Source organism: Amia ocellicauda, chromosome 20, assembly GCF_036373705.1.
Source record: "Amia ocellicauda isolate fAmiCal2 chromosome 20, fAmiCal2.hap1, whole genome shotgun sequence".
Taxonomy (NCBI): Eukaryota; Metazoa; Chordata; class Actinopteri; order Amiiformes; family Amiidae; genus Amia; species Amia ocellicauda.
The window spans coordinates 4,716,280-4,736,019 of record NC_089869.1 but is presented as its reverse complement, the minus strand read 5'-3'; the positions used below and the strand labels follow the sequence as shown (position 1 = coordinate 4,736,019).

At 39.7% G+C, this 19,740-nt stretch overlaps 1 protein-coding gene across 3 annotated transcripts in view; it reads right to left on the bottom strand.

Annotated features, from left to right (window-relative positions):
- The window catches only part of LOC136715894 (metal transporter CNNM2), a 62,486-nt gene that overhangs the window by 7,829 nt on the left and 34,917 nt on the right, over window positions 1-19,740 (bottom strand). The window contains exons 2-7 of one of the 3 annotated variants that reach the window (XM_066693294.1): window positions 7,349-7,492; window positions 5,752-5,889; window positions 4,612-4,781; window positions 2,817-2,910; window positions 919-981; window positions 586-630 (exon numbers count right to left, since the gene is read on the bottom strand). In XM_066693294.1, the coding sequence (XP_066549391.1) occupies window positions 586-630; window positions 919-981; window positions 2,817-2,910; window positions 4,612-4,781; window positions 5,752-5,889; window positions 7,349-7,492 (654 nt within the window). The remainder of the gene's footprint in view (window positions 1-585; window positions 631-918; window positions 982-2,816; window positions 2,911-4,611; window positions 4,782-5,751; window positions 5,890-7,348; window positions 7,493-19,740) is intronic. The other 2 variants (XM_066693295.1, XM_066693296.1) reach the window with 2 other exon arrangements.

The following is a 19,740-nucleotide window of genomic DNA, read 5'->3' as shown; positions in this document are numbered from 1 at the left end:
ATGGAGGACTTTTTCTTTTTTAATTAAAGACAGATTAATTTTTCCACTACTTAAAGAAAACCTTGAATAGGCTTCCCAAGGGTAGCATTAATACAGCAATTTGGATGGAATGTATATAATCCCGGTTAGGAGGGCCGCAGAGCAGCACACGAGGCCTGTGAACCAAGCGTGATTAGGACACTACCTTTCCACAGGATCTGAGCAGGACTAATGTAATTGAACAATGTCGTGGCAAACGGAAAATTCTTAAAGTAGGAGTTATAAATAGAGGAGGGCGGCACTCTCTGGCCCAAGAGCTCCTACACTACTGCCGACCCAGCAGGCAGCTTTAATTCATGTTCTTGTTTCCAGACAGGCCAGTGGGAGTGCTGGAGTGGGAAGCTCTGGGATCTGCAAATCCCTGGCTGTCTTACTAGCAGACTCCAGTGGTTGGCGACAGAGCTGACACTGATGCTACTTCAAGCAGAAGGAAGAAGAAAACCTCTCTATGAAACGATTATAGACATAGTAACATTGCGGTTTAACAGCTGACATGGGGAATTTCAAAAGATCCCAAGAAAACAAAAAATCCTCCCCATTTTATACCTGTAAAATGTCGAAGGTCCAAATCTAGCATGAGAGGACATAGGCCTGGAAACAGAAATGAGGGCTTGTAATTTTTTGGAGCGGGAGAGGGACAAGGTGGAACAAAAAGTTGTGCTTTGAGAATCTGAAGTCACAGAAGAGAAGTAAATCAAATGTTAATGTAGACTTGTTCCTAGGTTATCACTGTATTGTGTCCATAGACCAACATATTTCCACCTCAAGCCTAGATGTCTAGATATGAATGATCACTATCACCTAAACCTGACTGTGGTATTGACAGACAAAGACAGACAAGACAAGCAACAGGCTGAGAGGGAGGGGAGAGTACAGTACCTGGAGATCCTGCTAGAGATTCAGCCCTACTGACCACGAAGGTACGAGACAGGGAGAGAGGAACTGGAGAGAAAAGGAGAGAGGGAGAGAGAAAGGGAGAAAACGAGAGAGGGGAGAACCGGTGACCACAGGATAACAGGAATCGGGCCAAGTCACATCACTGAGGATACATTTCACACATTCAATATTTGGTTAACTTCATCAGCTGGGGATAAAAATATGCTCTTCAGAGGATTTTCCATTCCATGTCAAGGCATAAAATGCATTTTAAGGATTTGTTTTCCTGTAAATCGTCCCATCACCAAATAATTCAAGTCAAATAAGGAACCATTCTCAGGCTCTGTTAATGGAAGAGGTTGGCGATTAGAAATGGTATAGGTTGAGGACTGGGGACTGGGTGGGGGACGGGGGGACGGGGTGACAGGGGGACGGGGACGGGGTGGGTGGTCTTACAGAATCTGGAGAGGACTTGTGGAACCTGCTGGCTCAAGCCTGGAGATGAGGCAAGAACACAGTACATTGACACTAGTTTTCATAAGGATTTATCCCTTCAGCTTTCAGTACTTGTGAAGTCATGCAATTTTTCATGGTGTCACCAAAGCCTCTAAAGATTGGATAAGGAGAAGCTTTAGACGCTCTCAGTTTAAGCAATACTGCCATCTCCCTCAGCACCTTTGACATCCCCCCACCCCCCACTGGAGCAGGGGCTGGCAGCCAGGCAGCAGCAGTCCAGAGGTACCTGACAGGGGCTCAGTGCGCTGTGCTGGACTGAAGTGCGGTCACAGCAATGGGCGGGAGTTCTGTCAAGTTCCTGATCAAAGGGTATGGCTGAATTCCAGCCAACAGCTCAGTCACCACAGGCTCCCCTCCAGGCCTGGGAGGAACAGATTAGGAGGGCCCAGAAGACGTAGAATTTAAGAATGTGTGCAGGGGATGCTGGGAGCAGTCATTTCTTTATCGCATAGCACTGTGTAGTAAGGGGTTTGGGGATATTTACTAAGGTTTACAACTTTAAAGATCACGAAAATTATGTAATAGAAACAAATGCTTCTTTAATGTTAAACCAATCCCAACCTCCAATTCCACCAGCCTTCCTCTCTAGACCACAGTTTCACTAGAAAGTGCAACTAAGCTTAACTGAAAAGCACTTCAGCATTTAGGGATGAATATGGTATAATTTATAAGGTTCTAATTCTTTTGCACTGGAACATAAGAACATAAGAAAGTTTACAAATGAGAGGAGGCCATTCAACCCATCGTGCTCGTATCGACCCACTCATTCAGTTTCAGTTTTTTGGCTTCTTCAAATTTACATTGTTTTGTAATTAAACACATAGTATTAAAAGACTGTTTCTGCTGTTGATGTGTTTTTCATAATTCCTGTACAAGAAGAAAAAAAAAATATATATGGTCTAAATAACTAATAAGTGAGAGTGCGGCTACAAAAAATAATTTTCTTATATATATATATATATATATATATTGTTGTTGTACTTAAAGATTCCCATCTTGAACAATGTTCCTGCTAAAGATGCACTGCCTCAAATTCAACAGTAGAGGTCTCTAACACTCTTTATGTTAATGGTAATTTGGTGGCGAAGGTATGCAGTACAGTATATATAAATCCATGCTAGATACCGGGAAAAACAAAACTTGAGTGTGTATATATATGTGTAGAAGATATCCTATATTGATAAGAGCACAACTTAATAAAAAATACAGAAAGGGAGATCTGCTTCCTCACACTGCACTTGAGCAGATGGATCTAATTAGGTATATTTAGTTTCCCCAGAGGTTAGTTTATGACACTGGGTGTTACCCAAATTACCCAAGTGCGCCCTATGGCCAACATCAGCCATGGTGAGTGAGAAGATTAAAAGGAGGAATGCTGGGCCTACCTGGTGAGGCTGTCAGAGCCAACATCCCATAGTAGGAGAAAGCCCCAGCTTCAAACTTCATCCCCTCCTTCCCCGCCTCCACCTCCACCTTCCCCTGCAGTGACACAACAAAGCAGATTGAGATGAGAGCCTGGGGGAGCAGGACAAAGGCTACAGTACCCTTGGCCTCTGAGAAATCCCTGCCCTCCATCACTGGAACTTGCAGGTTTTATGACTATCTTTCAGCTAGTAACTAATTAATACTGGGTAGAAAAAGTAAGATTTTTCCAGTTTGCCAAATTCTTCAGCTGTGTGAGGGTGATAAGCTGAAAACCAGACAAAAAAGCCCTGGAGCTGCCTGCCCCTGTCTAAGTGAATGTTCTTCTTAATGAAAGAAAAAGGGGTCTGAATATACATATACAGTGAGGGAAAAAAGTATTTGATCCCCTGCTGATTTTGTACGTTTGCCCACTGAGAAAGAAATGATCAGTGTATAATTTTAATGGTAGGTGTATTTTAACAGTGAGAGACAGAGAATAACAACAAAAAAATCCAGAAAAACGCATTTCAAAAAAGTTATAAATTGATTTGCATGTTAATGAGGGAAATAAGTATTTGACCCCTTCGACTTAGTACTTGGTGGCAAGACCCTTGTTGGCAATCACAGAGGTCAGACGTGGATCAAATACTTTTTTCCCTCACTGTACATATTAAATATACATATTTATATACAAAGAGCTCCTCCAGTGAAGGTAAAAGCAATAAAACAGCAAATCCCAATTCAATATACATACATAAACACACTGTTCCCAATTCCAGTATTATAATTGTGAATTACTTTATTAGAAATAAAATTGTTATTATTATAATAACGGTAGGTAAAGGAGCCTATCGTCTTATCTTGAGAGCCTTATCTTGGAGATATATACGTGTATACAGACACACACAAACATTTCCAGGATATATAAATAACCTGCATTCAAAAAAGGTAAATCTAGTTCAAAGTTTGACTGGCTTTGTGAACGAAAGTATTGTTAACTTTAAGAGTGTTTTTTTTTTTTTTTTTTTTTACAGTAATACCAGTAGAAAATATTTTAGGTAACCAATTGCATTGTCAGAGAAAAAAAAAGCAGCCCTTTTCTTTCCAGTTCATTGTAGTGAGAAGAATTTGTGCTGACTTCCACAAAGTCCTGGAATAAGGTGAAGAGAACTGTCCAAAAGAACATAGGGCTTCATGACTGAGGGTTTGCTGACTCAATTTAGAAAGAAAAAGCTCTATTGAACACGGACAATAGTGTCTGCAAAGCTACACCTGAACAGACAGGAGTTGGCTTCAAAGTCATGGGAATATCTAAAGATGATAACATTCCATCTAACACATTATAAATATCAAATCTGCACAGGGGGTTCTTGGACGAGCTTGCACTGTAGCCACGTTCCTTTATTACCCTATGGAAATGTGGAGGTGGGAAGGACAGAGAGGAGCTGCTTATACACGACTGACAAGCAAAAACTGACTAGCAAGCAAGTCCATGTGAAGATAAGATAAAGGGGGTGTTTATAACTGAAAAACTCAGTTACAGAAATCTTGTGTAAGATTTATTGCATTTATCTGATGAAAACTGAGTGTTTAAATTATAAATAATAAAAAAGAATACCACTTGCGTGACAGTAAAGTTTTCATATAGTGATCATCCCCCTTTAAACTCAAATAAGCACTAACCAATATGAATTGTGGCACTGGAGAACCTTACACTCTTTTTATTTATTTCTGTGAGGAGTTTCAAGGGCGACGAAGTGAGAGGGCTTGGCTGACCTGAAGAATGAGAATGAAGTAGTCGACGGGCTTGTTGCGATGGTAGAGGTAGTGCTCGGGGGTCCTCCTGTTCTTCTCATCATATTTGAGCTCCTGGATGACGTTGGGGTGCTTGAGGAGCCGCAGGAGGATCTTCTCAGACATCTGAGTGGGGCTGAAGGGCTCCACCTCTGTAGAGAGAGACACCCTGTCAGCCCGCTGTGACCTCTGACCTCTCCTGCATCACATCAGCAGCTCTTTCCTCACGGTGAGCTCTCTCAAAGCATCGTGGGTTGTGATATTAGAAAACTATACAGCCAGAACCAAGACTAATGCATAGCAACAAACTTAGCAAATGAGATTGCATTGATACCGGTTACAGTCAGTCAATAAGAAGCGAACACACAACAGTACTGCCTTGCAGACATAATGGGAGAATGTATGGGGGAAGGAAAAAAAAAACCTTTCTAGGTTAAATTGTTGCCATAGTAACATTTTGGTGCACAACTTTAAATTCAGGACTTACAGGACTTACATCTTAGTGATTCTCTGTTGTTGTTTCTGCTCGGATTGGCATTTGCCATGCCTAGTAACTATCCCACCTGGGAAAGGGAAATTAGCATCACACAGTGCTCTGAAGCCCACTGGCATAGCATTGTGCACTTAAGCCTGTGGAAGACTAAAATACGCTGGTCCACCTCAGAAAATGCAGTTAGCTGTATTTTGGACATTTAAATGTTTAAGTTCCTACAATGTTTTTGTAAGCCTACAGTATGAGACTATGTATATATATTTTTATTTTTAAAAGGTGAAAATGCTGCAAAGCAAACACACAGAAGAGTGGTTATTTGTAATGGAAAGATACATCTGTTTACGTTTTGGTAAGAAGGTTTAAAATAAAAATAAAAATTGAAAAAAAAACTTAAAAGATCTTCTTGCTCTTTTACAAAGCGTCACCAATTCAAGCATTTGTGAGAGGACAGACGCGAGCTCTACCCCCAGCCCTGGACACATGGGGACAGGGGTGTCATCACTGAGGCCAGCCTGAGCAGGGGACTTCCATTGCTGGTCCCTTTCGTTTGTTTGACTCCCTCCCAATAACCCCACACCAGCCACACAGGGCACACTGGGAGATTTCCAACTGTGATAAACTGAACTTGCCTGTTGCTAGGAAACGGTGGGTTGCCAGCAGAAGCTGAGGTGATATTTTAACCTTCATCTCATTGTCTGTCGGCTTGAAGGCCGAGAAATCCTGCTTCCTCTCCCGATGGGTGACTTTCTTTTTCGTCCTGTTGTCAGCTGCAGAGATATGAGGGTGAGGAGGGGAAGTCAGGGGAAACAACAAAAAACATGTGAATTACATCAGCTTGGTCTCCTCATGATGAGATGTTTAAAATAATTAAAAGGCTCTGATTTACGAAATTATTAGCTCAATTAAGAGTTAAATTCAGTCATTGTGAGTTCAGCTGGAACAACAACCAGCTGGGTAGAGGGTCTTCCAGGACCAGGGTTTGGGAACCACTGTCTTATGCCATGCAAATGCTGACACAATATCCCCAATGGTTTTTGTTTGTTTATTAGTCAGACTGGTTATGACTCATACTTGTGCGGAAGGTGAGAAAACTGACTTTACAATTTCCTCCTGTATAACTCAATGAATCAAGGCCCAAGTGTACCACGTTGAAATGAAGTCGGCTTCCTGAAAACAATCTAAATGCCATACTGTGGCACATGAACATGTTATAATAAAAGTATCTGCTATTCACAGATTTAGACCGCTTTCAGATTATATCTGGAAACTGAAAAGCTTTAATAAAATACAATAGCAAGCTTTTTCACATTGCAGGGATGGTATCACTAGCAACAATTTTATCTCAAGACTGGAAAAAGACTGGTATTTTCTTCATGGAACACAACCTCAGCAGAAAAAAGGTAGATACATATATTTGTGCATAAAACAAGTAAAGTATTCTTGTAATTGCTGCTTCTTTTCTGCATTTCCTGCAGTGTTCAGATCACAATTATACAGGAACAGAATAGGAAAGAGCCCCGCTCAGTCAGATAACTATTTGTTTCTGTCACAGAGGTCATTTGGATTTAATTATTTTAATACAGCTTTCTTAATACCTAAAGACCTAATTTTAGAAATTATTCCAAAGCTATTACATAAGTACTGAAATGGCCTTTCTGTAATTGATATCCAACATGAAACACTGCCTTTATGTTCCAGAGAACATGGACATTTGCTGTTCACTTGAGGAGAGTGTTAAACATTCTGTTTTATTCAATGAAACACTTTGTTCCAAAACAAATGAGTAGTGTATATTTATTTTGACTTACTGTACTCACTGGGGACCAAATAAAACACGAGCCAACAGGACTCTACAAGAGGACATTCCTACTTTTTATCGTATAGTACACAATTAGGACAGCACATTAATCTGCACAAACACTGCACAATTTCAGAGATTCTTTCCATTAAATATGTAAAAAGCCTCAAAAGCAAATCCAGTCCTGTGATTAATGAGCCTCTGAAACCTATTCATACATTTCTTATGGTTTGGATTACAGGAAGTAAGATTAGTTTTTTTTCTTAATTTCCTAAATAAGGGTCATGTACATGTTCAAGGTGCTTATTTAAGATATAACATAAAATGTTTTTTGTTGTGTACATTTGGGTGTTACATGTATATGAACATGGCCTTATATGTGCTGGTACCATTACAGTTTGCTACAACAATAATTGTTTGGTACCTACTATACAAGTCGGTCTCATCCAGGATTTCGGATTTGATGATTTCTTCAATTACATCTTCCAATGTTACGATACCCAGTACCTCGTAGAATGGGTCTCCTTCTCCCTCGTTGTTTACCCTTTGGACTATAGCCAGGTGGGATTTACCTGTGGGACAAGATGCAAGACCTGGAGTGAGTTTGGGATCTTCCACAGAGACTCATAGTGTAACGCTGGACTATGACAGGCGGCTAACCGCAAACCTCTTCCTTGGTTTTCAAACATATTACTCATATTCATTCAACCATGAATAAACTATTTTTCTTTGAAACACTCATTTCCTTTTGGCAATGCGCTTGCTGCTGATCAAAGCACACGGTGATGTAATAAGAAATCTTCATACACCATTTCCCATCCCTGAGTTTACTTTTCCCCAAATATGGTTAGATCTTGCCTATGAGTAATGCATAACTCAAGGGAACAGCAAAAAGATGATTGTCCAACAAATTGTTGGTAGAACCACCATTGATGGCTGGACTACTGTCGATAGGGATATGATTCAATGCAGAACACAAAGTCGGACAAAAAGTAAGCCAAAGAACATAGGAAATTTAATGAATGGTAAAATTAAACTTACCAAAAATGTATACACATTTACAAAATAACTAGGCCTATATATGGGCAATATTCAGCTGGATGTAGTGATAAAATTACCACTGAGCTTTAATGGTGCAGAACCCTTAAAACAATGATGACACGGTAGCTTAATTTACATAAAAACAATTATCACACAGTAGAGGTAGTTCCAAAACAAAAAATTAAGGGAGAACATGCAACTTTTTCCTTTGGAAAGTGGGGATGGGTATTTACTCAGATGCAAGCCCTGCCTTAGTGTCAATGAGGATCTAGCACACCTAACAATACGAGCACAGGAGGAGAGGAGTCAAAGCATCCTTCTGAATTCATTTATTAATATTCAGCCACACCTCCCTTTGCACTGTACAAGTTTGAAGTTATAAAGAAACAAATTCTTTTAATGTATAGTATGTGTCTGCAGCAGTAACTAATAACCATACTTTGCAGTTACACTGAATCTTAAAGAACGCTACTTGCTACAATATAATATCGAAGCCTAGAGTATTTCAAATAAACTCTTATAAACTATTTTTTACAGTATTATTCAAAGCAGGTATCTGTATCTCTGGTGTATTTCATGGAAAATATCTGTTTTATTACTCTCCATTGAAGTCCGCAGCCAAGACTCAGCAGAGCACGAGGATGAAGTGGATATCGTGCTGACAAGCGTGAAATCAGGCAAACAAGGACTATGAAACTGGACAGACACTCATGTGTCCGGTTTTCTTAAGCAAGCCCTGGCAGCTCCACATCTGCTTTCCCAGGACCCTCAGTAAGCAGCTTACAAAACCCTCCTCATGAATGCTGTCTATCAAAAACGTTAAACAAATTCTTTTCCTATTCTCAGCTTGTGATCATTTAAAAGGAATTTTCCAGAGCAGAGGCTAATATTAGACCCGAAATGAAGTTTCCATTCCACTTGGGCGATATTCTCACCAAAGTAACTGCTGTGTAATCTGATTGTCTTGGAGCTACTCGTTTAAATGCAGATGGGCATAGTTTAAATACCACACGGCAGAGACTCTCCACACTTTATCTATAAGGAGGTAACAAGGCATAGGGCCACCTGGCACCTTCCCTGCTCCACACGACAGCAGCGGCCTGCTCTCTGGACAGGGGTGGGCGGCTCTGTCAGAGCACTGCTACAGGTGTGACACTGACACCCCCTTAGACCAGCTGACTGAGGGAAGAGTGCTTGAGTCCCAACACGAGAAGCTATGTAGGCTGCAAGGCTGAGTCACAAAACTGTAGTACCATGTTCCTCAGCTCCCCTTTTCTATGCTACATGACCTGAAACAGAAATTCAAATTAACTAACACAGCCCATAGACTTTGTTTGTCTTGTTTTGCTTTATTGGTGTCTTATGCAGAGCTCGAGCGTGTTCTGTATAATACTGTTTGATTAATATCTGAACCACGTTCTTCTAAAACTAGGGCATGTTTATCAGTGATTCCACCTAAAACAGGTTCAGAGAAAGCTGTTGCTGGGAAGGGGAGGTGAACCTGGTCCTTCACAGATGGAGGTTCCAGAGATAGGGTTCAACAACTTCTATTAAGCTCCAAAGTTTGCAGCAGCAATTCCAAACACAGAGCCTAATTATAAGAGATATTAAGGGGTTAACAAAGCAGATTTCCCCCCTTCCACTTACAATTGTTTAAAATAGACATTCTTTTACATGAAGCTACGGAAGTTCAGGAAACATGCCAAATTAAGTCCGAAGTCGTCAGAGTAAAGCACTTTAAAGAATTCACTGCTATGCTTTAAACCAACAAAACAAAGGCAAATTCATCTTGGGAAAGTTATCATTCAAGAGGAAAATTCTCGCTCTATGAAATCATCCTTCTCTCGACAGAACACAATGCACATCAGGCAATAAGACGTGCCCTAGAGTGAACACGTGCCTTCCAATAATCAAAAAAGCGAAGAAACCTATCAGTTATAAAATATGACATTAATTTCCCTTGGGAGGCAAACAAAAAACCTCAACATCAACATCAACAACAACAACTTTTTTGGCAGCTTGTTTTGCTAATCAGTCACTACTGACTACGGTTACATTAAGAGAACAACAAAGACAAAGCAGACCCTGCTTCACATTTAACCCAGAGAAGAGGAATAGAGGAAAGCTTTGTGGAATAGATCAAGATGGAGAGCAGAAGGAACTTTCTTATGCCTAGTGTAGTCGGGTATAAGATAGTGGTATCCATTAACTAACATCAGTCACCTGAATGGCCCAACTGCTAGGACTTTTCCTGCCGAGTTTGGAAACTGGTATTTCCTTCAAGTCATACAAACCAGAGTGTTTCTGAGGAAGTTTGTAGTAAATATGACTTGCTTCATTGCGTAACTGTGCTTCAAAGCCTTACGCTGAGAATTAAAGTCTTGGGACAGGTAGAATACATATAGCTTTTCATACACATTGCCTACCTAAGCTGTCAGTGCCCTTTAAACTCTAAAACAAAAATATTAGAGATATGCTGAAAATTACTCATCACTCACTTAGAGACTAGCAGTATTAGGACACAAAATAAGAGTACACAACATTCTGTTCTTTCAGAGCAATATAAAACGAAAGTGAAAATATAACTCCTTGTAAACCAGGTGCTTTTTTAAAGTGATTTGGATTTTCTTGGGTCACCTCCAAACCTTAATCCTATTTGAAATGTCTACAATATGGATATAAACTTTTTAGCTGGCACCAATCAGCATCATAAAAGAATAATACTCTTGCCAAGCAGAAAACAAGACATAAACCATATAATTTTAAGCCCAAAAAAGGGGCACAGTTACAGCTGACAATTAAACGTTTTACCACAAACTCTTTAGGACACTAAAGATAATGTCCTACAGTCAGCATTCCATTAATCTGCTGCTGCAGAAAAAATTAATGATACTTGATTATCAACAGAATTAAACACAGACTCTCTCCAAGGGTAAAGGAATATGGTAGACATTGCCGACATGACCTGTTGTTGATTTTCTGTCAAATTGTAATAGACTTTTAAAAAGCATAGCTTCCGTTATTAATCGCTAAGTGTTTTCGTCCTTGGTGAAGGTCCTGAGTGAAGGTGCATAAATCTTTGTTTACACTCCTATGTAAATTACAAACAGGGGCTTAGCCAAGTTCAAACATAAACCCAAGCAAAGCTTACGTAGTCCATAGATGGAAGGGGATGCAATTTTTACCCTTTTATGAACTGTTTTATGAACATGAGTGTTGCGAGCAACAGGGATGAGGATCAACAGGCCAACAGGAGAAAAATGACAAAATAAAAATTGGTTATGGGTGAGCTGAGGAGAGTTAAAAAAAATAAATAAAAAAAAATGTGACAGTGGTGAAGATTTGATTTATGTCAATCAGCCTGTTATGAGGTGACTGACATTTGCACCTGCTGAAATATCATCGTCAATCACGCTTTTTTTTTTTTATATAACTACACAAGCTTTCCCAGTTGTTCCCTCGCACGCAGCGGAGAACAACAAAGAGAGAACAAGAGGTGGGGGGGGGGGGTGAACAGGAGTTTGATGAGCAGCCCAATCTCCTATCCAAGGCATTATTATTATTATTATTATGTAATTGAGCCTGTTCATTCCCATTATGCTTGGTTTCCTTCTCATCTGCAGGTTTGAAAGTTCCAGTCTAAACCCACATATTAACTTGTTTCCAGTGCTGCCCATCCCTGGCTGGAACACGTGTGAGGAAGTCAAACCAAATACACCCATTATACGCAGATGATAAGCTTGAAGAGGCAATGAAAAAGTACATGAGTTTTTTAATAATCACTGAAAAACACATTTCTGCTCTCTAATTTCTAATGATCCTCATAATTTAGGCATTGCATGTGGTGTTCTCACATTTGCATTAAGCAATCAGAATGCTGTTACAAAACTCTCATGCTGTTAATTAGCTGGTATCTCTTTGAAAAAGCCTAACTAATTTCTGAAACATTCAGAAATAAAGAGGAACAGAAATGTAGATGGCTATCTGGTCTTTAATGGATTAATAATCATACAAATAAATAATAATAATAATAATAATAATAATAATAATAATAATAATAATAATAATAATAATAATAATAATAATAATGCTGGCACAGTCTACTACAGAAATGAATCATGGGATTTAAGTATTTTGTTCTTGTTGTCAAGCAATACTCAGTCCAGCAGGATCTAATTCTTCATTGTTCATGGCGTGATCATTGAGTGATTTCAAGTTGCTGGGATTACTGATAATGAATAAAGCATTTAACAAAAAGTATTAGCTGCAAATAAAATTATTTTTTAACTAGCAAGTGCTGTATGTCAAATATTTTACTCCTCTTTAACTTTGTTATTCAAACTACAGCTAAATGTCTACAGTTCCATATATGATTTTCTTGCTTTAATCCAAAGTCTCTCTTAGCATTCTCTGTGTTGCATTTGTTTCTCTGTTATTGAACTAATAATTGCATCAAAGAAAAAGTGTTGCCTGGAAGAAGAATTTGCATTGTGCAAGGAGTCCATTTGTGAAGGATTGCTCAGTTACGTCCAGGCCGCACTGCTATTACCCTACACACACTTCATTGCAGCTGGCTTGTCACACCAAAGGCACAAATTGCCCTCAGACACACATCTGATGGCCCCAGTCACACAATCTCCTTGATGCATGGGATTTGTACACTCCTGAGAAGCCAGGGGAGTGACTAACCCAGAACATTATACCCAGACAAGCCCGGTTACATCAGTTAAATAGTTAGAGAGAAACAAGAAGATTAAATCACAGAGAAGTTCATATACAATATAATGCAGGGCACAGACTACAGGATGTGAAACGAGCAAGGAGAGAAAAAGACGAGATAAAAGGAGCAGGGGATGTCAAACTCTTGCTTAGCGTGATGAGTAGGGACAGGAAGCAAGAAGCCATCATGACGGCACAAAGTATCAGCTGGAATGTTTGAATGATAACAAGTGGCAAAGGTTGTTAGATGTGGTTGATTATTTTTCCATAGTGTCTTAAGAAGGGATTTTGGGCAGGGGGGTGAATCATTATGCCTTCAGGCTACTATACCCCCTCCCTATTGGCTTAACCCCCCTTACCTCACTGTCCCACAGGCAGTCTGCATACTTTCCACTTTCCCACAAAAACGTGGATGTCAGGAAAATGCGACTCATGTCCTTCGATACCAAAAATATGCCCAAGAAAAACATGGGGGTCTATTAATAGCTCCTGGGCTGCTCTAATTTTATCCTTTTTTCTATCAGGGATGGGCTGGGAATTATCTTTTTTAGCGCCTGGGAGCCGCGTGACCTGCAGCCAGCCCCTGGGAGGGTGAGGCCAGGGAGTCAGCAATCCTGGGAATAGTCACCCGACTGGGCAGGACTGGCTCGCCGTGGGGCCACTCTCCCTCCTTTGCAAGTCTGTGCCTTAGCATCAATAACTCGGAGGTAAAAATCCAGCTGTGATGCTATGCTAGGCCTCACAGAGCAGACAATTTCGAATTCTCCAAACTTCCTCAAGTTTTACCCAGAGGCATCATTCCTGGCGTATCTGCCTCGAGCCCTAGACTTGTGCTTCTTAGCGAGGGCTTCAGCATGATTCAACTGACCGAGCAGTGCTCTCCGCTGGAGGGAGGCCACTCTGCTGAGCTCTAGAGCTATAGGGGCAGCAGCCTCACACAAAGAATACCCAGCAGGGGCTGCTCTTAGACAGCGAAAGAGAGAGTTTTGTTTATTTTCTTTACTCCCACCTGTCCTCAGTTCACAGTCTCTGTCTTAATAGCTGATATGACAATCTGCTATAAAAGGACAGTTCTGAACCTACTGGGGCTTACACACACACACTTCCTTCTTTTCACTTATTTGCGACAAACTAAAATAGTGAGCTGCATTGAACTGCCTTGGTAAAACATTTAGCAAAGCTGTAATGATGGCTACCACTGTCCCCTTTCCTACTCCATAGTGTATAATAGTGGTCATCATAGCTTTAAGTTTCAGGATACCATATGACCCTTCTTTCCAATGACTGAGAGTCTTTATTTTCAGAAGTTACAGTGGCATGGCCAATACCAAGGCAAAAACAACAACAAAGAATCATGCAATACATTCCACAGGATGTGCAAGCAGAAACGTGCAAATGAGGAGAAGAGTGAAGACATTATATATGCTTATGTTTTGAATTTGAATAGAGTAAACAAGCTTGTAATTGGTTGCATGTGAAAACAGATAGACCTTCAGCCCCTGCACTACAGAATGCTTTGGATATTTTACAAGACAAACATATGGTGTAAAATGCACGATCATAAAAAAATTGCACTGAATGAAAGCAGTGAAAACATAATTCAGTATACTGTGTTTATAGCCTGGTGAAATACAATCCTTTTTACAGCAAATTATTTGTACCTATGCAGCTCAGGCACAGTAGATGAAGTAGACCAATCTGAGTCAGTGAGACACAAGAGCATGGCAGCAGGGCACCCTGCATAGCGCAGACAGAGTCCACTGCTCTCGGCTGCTGGGCTTTGTCACACGAACCTTGAGAAATTCTCACAAGGCCACCCGAGACTGCCAGGCGCACTTTTCCACCATTCCCAGCTTATTTAAGGAATTAATTTTGTCATTTTTTTTTCCATAGTGGAATCTCTTATAAATAGTTGGCAAGGCTCAGGGGCTGTGTCTGTGGTGGTCTGCAATGACTTTAATATATATATATATCTATATATATAAAATATAAAAGTGATGGGAAACTCATCTGACCCCTTTTCAAAAGGCCTGTGGTTCATCACAGACATTAATAAGACAGAAAATAAACAAACACTTTTTTTTTTAGCCATTACTTCACAAGACACTAAATAAGGTAAAAGACTAGCGTAGGGGTTCTTTCCTTTTTTATTTTTTAAATCACTGTTAGATCTGTAGGGGGACTGAACATTAAATCAGAACACTACATAGATATGATGTAATCCTTCGTAGCCTGAGACTTTGAGATTAATCTGTCATCTCCTGTTTGAATTTGAAGACCTCAGCCACATGTAGTTAAAGCTCACCACACACTCCTGCATAGGGCACTACACAAACCACATGTCAGATAACCCTCAATTAATAGATTTTTCTTTTCCCTTGTGACACATCAGCTGATAACAGTGACAGTTGAATCACTCCTGCCATCCCGATTGTTCTCAGGTGGGAAGCATGCTTCAGATCTGGCTTTGCTGTAGTATGAGTCATGGAGTAATAAGCTGTTTACATGCTAAAGATTTGTAACACACCAGATGGATCACAGCTAGCCTTCATTCTGCAATGATGGTGAATAAGTTCTTGCGTACAAAATCTGTAATTAAGGAGTTACACACAACACGTCACTTGTTGTTCAGACTGCTCTTGACCGACACATTTACACTACAATGTTACTGATCATCACAGCATGTGTCTGCCAGTCCTGTAGAGGACTTGGCACATCAGTCATCCATCTTCAATAATGGAGAATACAGTATTCCCATTCACATTCCAAATCTGCATTCACAATTACAAAAAGGGCAACATTCCTTGCAACTTAATATAGGATTCCTGGAGAGGATATTGCATGTTGGATAAATGGTACCCTTTTTAATTTTACAATGAATTATAGCACAAGATCTATTTTTAAAACAAGACCATGCGTAATCCCAGGGGTATTGAGGAAATGCATGACCAAGTTATATCACCCAAATGAAATGTGAAAATGAACAACACAATTTGTGAGGGAAATGTGTCACCGTTAGATGGTTCATCAAAATCAAATGGGTCAGAAAACAATTCCTGGTTGTTTTTTTTTTTTTTATCTTGAGTACGGCAGCTCAAGGTTTAATCAGTTGCTTCTGAATGACGACAATTCTGTAGTTGTTGCGAGTAACCATAATAGAGAATAAATTGTTAAGACAACAGCAACTATTGTTGCCACAAGACACCGCACCTTTATTATGTCTTGAAAAATGGGAGAATGCAGGGTTTGCTTTTTCTTGGTTGCTTGCTTGTTTTCGTGCTGTGGAGGGTTCCCATGCTCCAGTGCACTGCCTGGATCGTAGATCTTCATGGGGGAAACCTAAATGGCAGTCCGACATCTAATTTCAATTAGCAACTGCATTAAGGTCCTGCATTTATTAACTACACATAATTCCCAGTACGTGCTTTATGTCAACCACCTTCACCAGTAAACCCATACAGTTATAGTAACAGTGTAACAGTGATCACATTGCAGATGCACAATACCTTAAATGGTTACTGCCCTATCCTATTTGAACAGTGTCCCATATTAACCAAAGTTTGTGGAATACACACCATTGCATTGCGCTGTACAAAGTAAAGAGTAAAGGATGCATTCATTTTTTTTGTGTTTGGCAGTTTCCTATTCTCCATACATTCAACCTGGTACACTTTGCATGATTCCCTACTGCTGTCTATAATCACACAGCTGTCAGATGTAATACAAACTGATCGTGATTAAAGAATCTCTTAAAGGTGATCAGTGTGGCCCAAAGCTAGGCGGTCCAATGCAGAGTCTGGCATGTGCAACACCAATAGACACCTGCATGCCATTTGTGTTCATGAAGTTTTGAGCAGTTTGCTGAAAAGCAACAGTTTCCATTCAGAAGCTTTCATTTCCGCAACCAAGAGAAGAGAAATAGCTGAACTGCACAAAGCACATTTAACAATATAATTGTGTAATAATGGAAATGCACATCACAAAGTAGATAGATAAATTACCTACACTGAAATTATCATCCCAGCACCATTTATCAATTGCTTTATAATCCTAAAGTAGACCAGCTAAGGAGACAATAATCTCTTGCAGCTGGCTCGAGGTCACATTATCAGTATTATCCCAATTGTGCTAAATTTGGAACAATGAATAATTCTTTCTAATGTATTAAAAGTTTGTAACCACGGGGAATAAAAATGTAAAAAAAGGAATTGAAGCCAAATGTACAATCTTTGCCTCTTTGACTTTTTACATATTCAAGAGTGGCACCCTTATACGATAGCTAGATGTGCAAAGTTTATTTATGACTGCCAGCGTGTTTTTGGAAATCTCCTTGTGGGTTAGGTGCTTCAGCTCCATTAACACAACTCCACAACCTCATCCTGGCAAAAGACACAACAAAGCAGTTATTTCAAATGAACTGACTTATGTTGTCTTGTACATCACATGCATCAAATCAGTTTCCAGTGTGAGTCTCTGAATTTGTAGAAAATACAAAAATAATAATAATAATAATGTAATACTACAGCCCTGAATCACTGACAGCACTTCAGTCCGTCTCCCCAGACATATGGCGATTTGGCAAAACTACCCAATGTGTGAGAACCGGGCAATGACGATGCTTTTTACAGATATCTCAAGGAATGAGCTACGGAGCTCAAAGGGACTGTAAGGCTCCATTACTGAAGCACCCAGAATGAATCTCTAATGACACGCTGGGCACTATTAAATAACTGTCAGAGTTGGGTGTTTATGTGCCGTTGTAATTTCATGGACAAATATAGTCCTGCAATCTGTAGTCCAGTCTGCTCATAACAGTCTCTGTGTTATTCATTTTCTGTTATGATCAAGGCTATTTATACACATATCTACAACATGTTGTAAAACTATACGATAACAGACTTACATAACTTAACTCAATGGCATCCATTTTTACAAAGGCAAGAGGACTGGCACCATCCTATATTAATCTTCAAAATGCCTACTTAATCCAAGCCTTGCACTTAATTTAGCGACCATTCCTTTCTACTTTTTTTTTTTTTAAATATAATAGGTTGCTTTTATTATTTAACATGGATGAGTTGCTCCACTAAGGTTTTAAGTTGTCTAAATAGACACGATGGAATACGTTGTTTTAGGTCCAAAAAACCTACCTGTGAGCACGCCTCATAAAACACTTCCAAATAAACCGGACACGTCACTGCTGGCCATTCAAAATACTGCCGAGTAGCTTCAAGAAACTCTCAGGAATGGCAGCCAATGAAGAGAGGGCCAGAGCGCGTCAACATTACATTTAACCCCCACGTGCAGGCCCCACTCTGTTGTTATTTATTTTCACTAAGTTTCCATTGGCCTCAGTGTTTTCCAGCCGTTTAGGTCTCATTTTGCTGTAATTATGCTGAACGACAGCCATGGATGGAAAATGTGGCAGCTAACTTGTTCCATTCACAGGCATTATGGGCAGCAGCGCTGACGTCACCTTCTCATCTGCCTTGTTTGCTTTCTTCGAGCGCTTACAACCTCTCGCTCTCCTGTTCAAACAACTAGCGTGTGTTCTGCCATCGCCCCATTCTGTGCACCAGGGCAATGTATGCCTGGAAGTCTCTGAGCACAAGAAAGATTATGCTTTTTCTCAGTAGTGGAGAAAGTATTTGAGGGAAAGTTCTGTGTATCAGTTAGAAAATCAGTGATGTATATTTCCATTTACACTCCGAAATTGCTCGGATATACTGCAGATTCCACACATTCTGGTCAGTCTATCAAATTAAGATGAAGCGTATATTGAACAAATTACCAAACCATTGTGTGGTAGACAAAGCACTAGGATCCTTCAGGAAAGGTCCAAAAGAGGCTTTTGGATCAATGCCCTTTGACATTGTAATGAACTTACAACCAAACTAGGAAGATGGGCCAACTTTGTAACTCCTTTTAACTTCTCAAAAGATAAAGCACTAGAATCTACTGTCATGTCAGTCTGACTTAACATGACACAGCTTTATGGCTGGAATTACATCAGTGCTTTTGGTTTTTATCAGTCTTCAATGCTGTATAATTCATCACAGCACAATTTGCAGTGAAAGGGTGCAGAAGATCGCTGTCAATAATTGTTTTCTCAAATACCTCACTTGCCCAAAGCATGCCTGAAAACTGTTAATAAAAACATCTTTATTGCCTAACATGATAAGAGTTAGGTTACATCTGCTCTTCTGGGTTTTTCTGAGCTTTTAGTTTCATATTACTGCACTGAAATAATGGAACTAGCCTAACACTTCTCCGGCTCTGCAGTAAATGATTTGAATAAAGATACGACTGAATTAAAAAAATATTCTATTCTTTCCCACTCTCCACAAATACCAGTGTTCTTAAGATCCATTTCTCATGGTCCTCTGATTTTCTTACACTTTTTTATTAGTTAAAATCAAACTATTGTGCATCTTAAGGGCAAGGTTTGAAGAATGATACTGCAAATCTCCTCCTCCTGCACCAGTTATAAGAAAGTACAATCCTGTTTAAACATGCTCACTGTGAGACTCCATACACGTTCAGTCTCATGCAACCCTTTGTGAACTGCTGAAGTATCAGGGTTTTAGTCTTGCAAGATAAAAAGGCATAGACATTGTTCATATCCTTGGTTGCCCCCAAAAACTTTGCCCTGATCCTGAAACTAAACCCACAGAAAAAACGAAGACCGGTTATGCTGTGTTTTATTACGTATAAATAATGATGATTCTCAAAATCCCGCTTGATAATATTTTAATTGTATTTTTTTTTACTCATTAGTTAATATTTAATTAAAAACCTGCAGACACATTTTAAACCCCAGTGACCCCTGTAAGTGCAGATTAATCACTTCACTGGAGATTTAACACAGAATACTGTAAAGTGCACTAAGTAATTTATAATGTCATTAGTCCTGATACAATATACTATATATGTCAAAGATCTTTCCAAAGCTGGGGAATTCTGTAATCCTACTGAACAAGATGTAGTGTCTGGCCACTAAGTCAAGCAAATAATTCAAATCTATCATTAAAGAAACTTCCATTAATTTAAGCAAAATCCT